Genomic DNA, 9,910 nt, shown 5'->3' on the forward strand with positions numbered 1-9,910 from the left:
TTTTATGAATCACCTGTAGAACCCGGCATGCCTAAGGAAACTTCTCACTTCCTTGACAGAAGTGGGCGGTGGCAACTTCTCAATCACATCAACCTTAGCATGGTCGACCTCAATTACTTTACTGGCCACTCGATGCCCCAAGACTATCCCTTATTGTACCATAAAATGGCACTTTTCACAATTCAGCACTAAATTTGTCTCCACATATCTTTTGAGCACTCTTCTTAAATTGTGAAGACAATCTTCGAATGAATCCCCCACCACGGAGAAATCATCCATAATGTCTTCAACCATATCCGTGAAAATGGCTAACATACACCGTTGGAATGTAGCCGGTGCATTGTAAAGTCCAAATGGCATTCTCTGAAAGGAAAAGATGTCATACAGACAGGTGAATGATGTTTTCTCTCTATCTTCAGGGGCTATGGAAATCTGATTGTACCCCAAATATCCATCCAAAAAATAGAAGTGAGACTTCCCAGCCAACCTGTCCAATATTTGGTCGATGAATGGCAAGGGAAAATGGTCCTTCCGGGTGGATGTGTTCAATTTCTGATAATCCATGCAAATCCCCCCCCTCATGATTGTACGAGTCGAGATCAACTCGTTATTCTCATTTTGTACGACAGTCATTCCTCCCTTTTTCGGCACACACTAAACAGGGCTAACCCAGTTGCTATCAGAGATAGGGAAGATGATACCTGCATCTAGCCACTTGATCACTTCCTTCTTCACCACCTCTTTCATATTCGGGTTCAGCCGTCATTAATGTTCTCTGGAAGGTTTGTACCCCTCTTCCAAGAGAATCTTGTGCATGTAAAAGGCTGGGCTGATACCCTTTTATATCTTCCATGGTCCAACCAATGACAGTCTTACATTCTTTTAACACCTGTAAGAGTTTCTCTCCCTGCACAGCTAGCAAACCAGATGATATAATAACAGTTAAAGTAGAATTAGGCCCTAAGAAAGCGTATCTGAGGTGATCTGGAAGCGGTTTCAGGTCTAACTGTGGTGGCTCCTCTATCGATGGTTTTACAGGAGGTGTTTCTATCTCTTCTAAGCTTAGGGGTTCGAACTGGAGTTCCCTTTTCTAGAACCCTTGACCCTCGAGGGCCATGACCCACTCCGCCAACCCTTCACCATCCATCTCTTCCAAGTTCATCAAACAGGCTTCTAGCGGGTCCTTGACATTAAGGGTCTCATCCTCTTCTTGTAGTATTACATCCACGACCTCCACTAGTGACCAATTTGCAAATTCGTTGGGTCTCCTCATAGATTGTTGAACGTTGAATATTATTTCTTCATTGTTCAACCTCATTTTTAATTCTCCAGTCTCACAATCAATCAATGCTATCCTAGTGGCTAAAAACGGCCTTCCCAGAATGATTGGTATCTCTTCATCTACTTGACAGTCAAGAATGACCAAGTCTGTAGGGAATACAAACTTCCCCACTTGAACAAGCACATCATCAAGAATTCTTGTTGGTCTCTTGACTGTGCGATCAACTGGTTGCAGCAACATTAAGGTCGGTCTAGCTCTGCCAATGCCCAGTTATGTATAGATTGACAAGGGCATCAATTTTATACTGGCTCCCAATTCACACAATGCTTTAGCAAAAGCATAACTCCCAATGGTGCATGGGATAGTGAAACTACCTAGATCAGACACCTTTTGAGCCATAGGCCTTGTCACTACCGCACTGCAGCTCTGTGTCAGAGTTATAGTGGATAGGTCCTGGCAGTCAAATTTTTGCGACATCAGGTCCTTCATCATTTTTGCATACCCTGGCATTTCCCTCAAAACATCCATCAGTGGAATATTTATCTGAATTTGTTAGAGCATTTCCATAAATTTCCTATATTGATCATCTTTCTTTTGCTTTGCCAACCTTTGAAGGAATGGTGTAGGAGTCAACCTTTACCTACTGCTTTGTGTCTTTTCTTTGCTAGAAGCTTTTTCTACCACCTGTTCTGGGAGTTGTTCACTTTCCTTCTCCTTACCCTTCTCAACCTGTGCCTGTTAAATTACAACCTCGGTGAGCTCTGTTGAATCGTTTGTCTCTAATGTAACCGGAGTAGTTGGCGTTGTCTCTCTCCTAGATTGAGCAACTTCTTGCTCCCTGTCTAAATCTCTTCCATTCCTGAGACTCACTGCCATTAGCTAATTTGGGTTTTGCTCCTTTGGATTAATTTTTGTATCTACAGGTAATGTTCCTTGTGGGCGATTTTTCAAGGCCATAGATAGTTGTCCCAATTGAGTTTCAATGCTTTTGATTTCTAAATCATGTGTAACTAACTTCTCTTGCATCTTTCCATTTGTCCCAATAAGTTGTTGCAGCATGCCCCTAATTTTGATCATGTTACTGTCATATTGTAGATGAGGTAGTTGGTAGGCCAATTGTTGATGATGCTGCTGATTATAGCCCTGCTGCCTTTGATAAGGCATGACTTGGCCTTATGGTCGTGCTCCTCCTGGATTTGGTTGTGTTGTGGTTGGTTTGGTCTATACTGTTGGTTTGATGTTGGTCCCCATTGCTGCCAACTTGCCTTTGACCTCCGAAATTATTGACATAATTCATGTCTTCTCTGAAGCCCTGGTTATCATTCTCCCCACTCCACGAGCACACATATGAGTGGTTTATGCAAGGAGTGCATAAGCCTCCATTTGTGGTATCAACAATGTGCACTTGCTTTGTACTCATCTCATCAATTTTCTTTGTTAGTAAGCTCATTTGGGTCATGCGAGTGGCTATGTTTTTTTCATTGGAATTGTTTGGGTCAAGAGCAATAGAATGCACTATTGGTATGAGTGTTATACCTCTCGTCATCCAGCCTAAATTTTGAGCCATCTTGTCGAGAAGAATTTTACACTATGTGAACGTTTTGCTCAAGAATGCATCCCCAACTGAAATGTCTGCATTGGCCTTCAGACTGTCTACCAAACCCATGTAGAATCTCTGTCCCAGCATCTGATCAGGAATGTCATGATGTGGACACTTAACTAGCATACCCCTAAACCTCTCCCAAGTTTCTTGTAGGGTTTTAGTCGGTTTCTGCCTGAACTGCAATATCTCATCAATTTGCCTCGCAGTTTTGTTGGGAGGATAGAACTTGTTTAAGAACTGCTTGACTACTTCTTCCCAAGTAGCAATGGAGTTTATTGGGAGCGAATTCAGCCAAGTTTGAGCCTCCCCAGTCACTGAGAATGGGAACAATAATAGCTTAATTGCTTCAGGAGTGACATTCAACTGCCTTTGAGTGACACGAATCGATAGGAAGTTCTTCAGATGTTGTTGTGGGTCTTCGATGTACGACCCGGAGAACAACCCTTTATTCTGCAACAGGTGCAGCATATTGTTGGTCATCTAGAATGTCTCCCCTTGTATCTGAGGAACAACAATGGCGATGGCCAGATTATCAGCAGTTGGTTGTGACCAATCATAAAGAGCAGCTTCTGGCACAAGAGGTGCCACCATACCGTTGTTTGGGTCAACACGATCATTTTGAATGTTTCCGTTGACGGTGTCCAAGTTGTCCATTTCAATTTCGATTTGGTCTTTGTTTTAACTGTTTGTCCTTCTTGTTAGCCCGATTCAATGCCCTGAATGCTTTCTCGGGATTTGAGAGTCCTTCAAAATGTTCACCAATCCTCAAGGAGCTTCTAGGCATGCACATGAGTCACAAAGAGTTCAAACGTGAGAATTTTAATAGAAAAGTTTTAACACCATAGAAAATTGATCTAAACTAAAAATCCTAGCAAATCTTCTAAGTTGTAATAAATAACACCATTAATTCCCCGGCAAAGGCGCCAAAATTTGATCACGCCCAACTATGCCATGTAAAAAGGACTAAGCGGTCGCTGCAAATATAATCTAGTTTAAGTCCGGAGTCGAATCCCACAAGGAACTAACCTATTTACTACAACTTTTAACAATGCTAATGATAAAGTCAGACAATTCCCGATGCAAGATTTTTAATGGATAATGAGTATAATATAGTTAACTAAGGAAAATGACAATATATATAACTAGCAATAATCGAGAATAAAGTTGAATTCAATAGTAAAAGGGTCTAAGGCTATTGATTTCCCCAATTGTCGGATTACTTCCTAACACGTTAGCTATAATCTCGTCGTAACACTCTATAAGGAGTATGAGTTATGGGCTCCACAATTATCTCTCGATCAACTACGATAATTTACTAGAAGCATTCTCTCGAACTACTCTAGTTAATAATTTATGCAACTCAGAATTATCCTACCAAAGTTTCGTTATCTCTAACTCCACTTTTAAATTCAAGTAATTAATCTCTTAACTTACCCGAAGGTGGTGTTGTTCAATAATAATCTAATCAAGTGTTCTTTCTCAAGCAGCACAAGACAACTAGACACGATTAATTAAGGGCCCTTTCAATTAATCATAAGACAATACGTAGTTGAACAATCATAGAGTAAAAATGGCTCAATTACATCAAAACAGAGTCAAAACTTCATCCAACAATTGGTTCCATCAACTCTTTATGACGGGTTTAGCTACTCATACTAATAGATAAAAATTTACTATAGAAAGTCATAATCAACAATGGAATTAAGTGGAAGAAGAAGATGAAAACTCTTAGGGAAATTCTCTGATTTCCTCTAGTGTTCTTGCCTCTAAAATCTCTCTAAAAATAGCTATATTTCTCTTCTGGATGAATTCGGCTTCATATAAGTTTAGGTTAGTTGACTTAGAAATTACATGATTGACCCTAGGTTATTGGTCTCCGTCATCCCGTCTACGACTGTGGATCTGGCCGCGGATTTCACCAGTGTTCTGCCTTCATTGCACGGCCTATGCGCGGTCAATTCGCGGTCGCGTACCTGGAGGGCACTTTGCCGCTTGCTTTTCTTTCTCCTTTTCGACTGTGCTAACCTCCGATTGGCCTTCCAGTCTCCATATTGACCCCAAAACACTCTTTAGCTTCCTCATTGCTCGGAGTGGCTCCTGCAAAGTATCAAACTCTTAATTAGAGCATTTTGTTATCTTTTAGCATTTAAACATTGATAAAGTGCGGCTAAATTAGAGTGTAAATAGTATTTAAATTGCATAATTATAGCCTACTATCAGCACCCCTAACCCATTTTACCCCTCCCTTCTATTTTTTTCACCACTAAAATTTTCTTCCTCTCCACTACTATTGGCACCATTACCGCTATCATGAAAAATATTTTATTTCAAATTTTAGTTTTTTATATATGGATTAGGGACGCTGAGGTACCCCCCCCCCCTTTCTATTTTTTTTCCACCACTAAAATTTCCTTCACCTCCACTACTATTGCCACCATTACCGCTACCATGAAAAATATTGTATTTCAAATTTTAGTTTTATATATATGGATTAGAGGCATTGAGGTGGCATGTCATATGGCATCCACCTCATCAAATATCAGTGCCACATAGGATTGGATGTCCACATTGGATAAACTTAACATAAGAGAGGTATAATTGAACCAATAGTATTACGACATGAATATATTTTGATCCAAAGTATAACGAAAAGTATATTTAACTATTTTCTCATAATACATGGATATATTTGGGCCTTTGCCGCTAAAAAAAAGTGTCACGTTTCGCGTTTTGTGTTCACATCTTTTTAGTGCCTTGTATTTGTGGTGCACTACTGTAATATAACATGCGTGCATGTAACTCAAGAAATAAGATTCAGACTATTTAACTTCCACAACTTGATCACCATATATTATATACATTGAAAATATTGCTAACCTATGGAGTATAGGCAACGAGAGTAGGGCTCCTTCAAATATAATGGAAACCCTTTTCTCAAAAAGAAAAGTACGTGCAATCTTTGTACATTTTTTCACTTGACACATTTTTGGTGTGGATTTTCAAGAAAACTCACGTGTGGTCCTATTTCTATTTCTATTCCTATTTCCTATTCCTATTCCTATTCTCTGTACCGAGTAAAGAAAAGATTTGTCAAACTAAAGCCGCAGTTCTTTCTTGATCTCGCCTTTCTACATCCTTTTCACTTACAAAATTGTTCACTAAGTGCAAATACGTCTTGAGATCATGACACGTGGCAACATCTCCTGCTTTGCCAAATTTAGAGTCTTTACTACTTAATCTAAGTTCTTTGCCCACCTCAGCATATACCCATTGTGTATCCTCCATGCATTTTTGAAGCCAGCTTGGCAGCCCCGTTGTCGCCACGTGGGCACTCCCTTTTTCTGCCACGTTATCGTCTTCGTCGAGCACGAACCCCGGAACTTTTGTAATTGGATCGTCGGAGTTGACAATGCGGAGAACATTTGTACCACTTTTCTCTAATTGACATCTAAAACTTTTGTTTCCTACTCTAGGCCCTCCAAATGATACGACTGTTACTATTGGTGCGTGACTAAATTTTGTAGTTATATCGTACGCTGTTAATGTTGCAAGGGCAGCTCCAAGACTGTGGCCTGTGACAGTTATACTTAAAGGCTCGTCACTATACTTTTCAAGAATGTTGCCAATTTCTTCTCTAATTGTGTCTTGTAAACTTTGATCACATTCGTTTTTTGTTGTGTACAAACTCAAGAATCCACTTTGTACCATGGGTTGATCGTAATTTTCGGGTGCCATGTCATCCGGTAAAGAAGTTAACGTGGCACGTAAATTTTCGAGCCATTCGCATGACGTGGCGGTACCTCGATAAGCGATCACCACGTCACGACGCCCAAGTCTGGCGATCTCTTCCTCGTCTTCGCAAACTGCCACGTAACCAATCCAGCTGGAGCATGGGGACGCTAAATTCGGGAACCTTTTAGTCCAACTTGGCATTTGAACTGCACACGTGGCATAAAGGTTCTTGATTACCTTATATCCGCTCTTGTCTAGTCCGCAGTCTGACAGCATTGAATTCGTAGGATAACGACAAGTGGCGTACGTAGGTGATGACACGTCAAAGTCGAAGCAGCGATAGGCTGCTTCGACAAATTCCCCATACCTTAAGATCTCCTTACGGAGATCATCATCGAGTGGATCAAGCAAACCTTCCCAATTCTTGATACCTTGGAATTCCATCCACCGGTGTCGGAGTTCAGCTGCTCTGTCTGCGACAGAGCAGTGACCCGACCCCGGGTTCCACGAGCTCGTGATCCTGAATCCACGAGCACTCGATTTTCTTAGTGTAGAGCACCTTGAAGTAGGAAGTGCAAATCCCAAATGCTTTTTAGTAAAAAGCAAGTTATAATTTGAGGAGTGTATTATGTTGCAATTTGATTTGAAATTTCCAGCTAAGAGCCTCATGTTTGTAGGTAGTTTTAAAGATTCTTGGAATGTGGATGATGAGGTTCTTGAACTTCACGTAGTTACATTTTGGCTGCACTCAAATGATAGTATTTATAGTTATAGAAATGGAATAGTAACATGTACAATGTATGCCAAACTAAACTCATGCTAAAAGAGTATAATAATGGGTGGTGGGTCAGGTCAGCGGGGAGAATGTAATGAAGGAGAAGACTATAAGAGGAGAATTGGAGGCGGACGGTGCATTGATTTTCATGGGATAGGTATTAGACTAGTTTAAGTGGGGACAAACTAAGTTAGCAACTAAAAAACGTTGGTTGAGGACTTATTTTCAAGATTTTGGTATTAGAAAGCATACATATAACGCTTGTTTGGATTGACTTAGAAAAAGTAGCTTTTCAGCATAAATAGTTTTTTAGCCAAAAAATAATAAGTTGGGGTTGCCGAACTTATTATTTTTTTGCTTGTTTTAAGTAGTTTTAACTTATTTTAAGTATTTTTTTTTAGTTTTATCAAATACTGAAAAAAATTAAAAAGAACTTAAAAGCTGATTTAACCAGTTTAAAAGCCAATCCAAATACTCATATAGAGTCTGTCACACATACTTTCATTTTATGTGTTTTTTTGGTTTTCCACCCGGTGTCTGATACTCGCATTGAAGCCCGACTATATTTGGATTCGTGCCGCGTAGGACCCCATTCGGGGGAAAAGCTCCTTACCAAGAATTTTTTCATACCCAGGGCTCGAACCCGAGACCTATGGTTAAGAGAGGAGCAGTCTCATCCACTGCACATCCTTTGGTGATTCATTTTATGTGGTTAAGGCTACTAGGTACGAATTTTTTAAAAAGAAAGGACTTAACAAATACCTTAAAAACCCTTATTTAGATCTTATGATTTGAAACATATCATGATATTTATAAGTTACGGGTTCGAACCGTAAAATCAGTCATTAATACTTGCATAAAAGTAGGTTGTTGCCTGCATTACACTCCTTGAGATGCGACCCTTTCTTAGACCCCATATGAATGCAGGATATTTTGTGCACTAACAACTATTATCATTAAAAGTCAAATAAGAAGTATGTAGTTAAAAAGTTTCTAAATATGATAAAGTATTGCTCCCTTTGTTTCACTTTATTTATGGTAATTTTACTTAGCACAAAGTTTAATTAAAAAAAATATTTTGAAACTTGTGATCTTAAATATTTTATAATATTTGTGTGGCTTATAAAAAGTTTTAAACTTGTTTTTGAATTTGTTGTAGCATCTGTGTGAATATAAAAATTTATATATTTTTAGAAAAAAACTAGTATAAGGAAATATAAATACCACAACAAAGTGAGACGGAAGAATATTCTTATTAAATTGGACAAAAAAAAACAAAATACATCAGTTTACTTAAAAGGGAAAATTAAAATAGAAGAAAGCTCGGGAAAAAAAAAAGAAAAAGGAAAGATTTATATTGACCACCAAAAACTCGACATGTTGACCACCAACCAATTACATCAAAGAATAGTATAACGAAACGAGTAAAGAAAGAGTGTAGTGAGTCCGAGTGTTTCTTTGGCTCCGACCATATTGGTGGCACGTGCGCTCCACTATACGCGTTCCTCGTAGTTATATTTAAATTCCAATACTTCTTTAAATCATAGTTTTAAAATTTATTTACATCCGATATTTACATCAAATTAAAAAAATGACAACCCAGTATATGAAATATTTTACTTTCACACAGAGTTTAGGGAAGAATTGTAATCCAAGAGGTCAGGGGCGTATCTATTGTTGACGCTACGAGTTCTTCTGAACTCATAACTTTCGCTCATACCTTATATTTTTGCCTAAAAAGTTATTAAACATGTACAAATAATAAGTTTTAAACCTGTTAAATTAAATAAAATATGGTAAAATTATAAATTTGAATCTGTAAAATTTAAATCTTGGATCCGCCTCTACAAGGGGTGTGATAGGCAGTGGCGAAGCTAGGAATTTCTCCAAAGGTATTCAAACTTAAAAGAAGTGACAAAAAAATTTCTGACAAAGGGTGTTCAATATATGTTATATAACTTTAAAGCCTAATATTTTACCTTTATGCACAGTGTAATTTTTTGACGAAGGGTGATCAATTGACCGGCCACCCGTATGAGAATGCAGCTTCGCCCTTGGATATAGGCAACCTACCCTAATACAAGTATAAGTTGGCTGATTTTACGGCTCAAACCCATTACTCACAGGAAGACAACTTTACCATTGCTCTAAGGACTTACATCCAAACAATAGATGTATAACATGTTTTAATGTAAATAATGAGTGCGGGTAAATATTTATCCCTAATATTGAGTGCGGATAAAGATTTATCCCTTCACCCATCTCCCTTTAAAAACCAAATTAGAAGAGGGGAGGGGGCTCATGGTTAGGAATTTTATTTCATGTATCTTGACCTCAATATTATATCGCGCTTAAGTTCTATGTATAAGTGATATAAGAAAACATTTACATAATCAAATCATATTTAAAGTAATTATGTATAGACAAATCTATACGATAAGAAATTATATTGGTATGGAAAATAATCATAATTAGTATATATATAATTTAAATATTTTATAATGATATGCATTCCGTA

The 9,910-nt window shown here is 38.4% G+C and overlaps 1 protein-coding gene across 1 annotated transcript; it reads right to left on the reverse strand.

Moving 5' to 3' along the window:
* Window positions 1-5,759: 5,759 nt before the first annotated feature.
* Window positions 5,760-7,333, reverse strand: LOC107808921 (phospholipase A(1) DAD1, chloroplastic-like). The gene has a single exon (XM_016633481.2). It carries the CDS (start codon window positions 7,284-7,286, stop codon window positions 5,976-5,978), a length of 1,311 nt encoding a protein of 436 aa, XP_016488967.2. The 5' UTR covers window positions 7,287-7,333; the 3' UTR covers window positions 5,760-5,975.
* Between the last annotated feature and the right edge of the window lie 2,577 nt (window positions 7,334-9,910).

Source organism: Nicotiana tabacum, chromosome 11 (assembly GCF_000715075.1).
Source record: "Nicotiana tabacum cultivar K326 chromosome 11, ASM71507v2, whole genome shotgun sequence".
Taxonomy (NCBI): Eukaryota; Viridiplantae; Streptophyta; class Magnoliopsida; order Solanales; family Solanaceae; genus Nicotiana; species Nicotiana tabacum.

What these genes read in the sequence shown, in the direction of transcription:
- LOC107808921 (XM_016633481.2), bottom strand. Translation starts at nt 7,286, where the DNA reads ATGAGGCTCTTAGCTGGAAATTTCAAATCAAATTGCAACATAATACAC.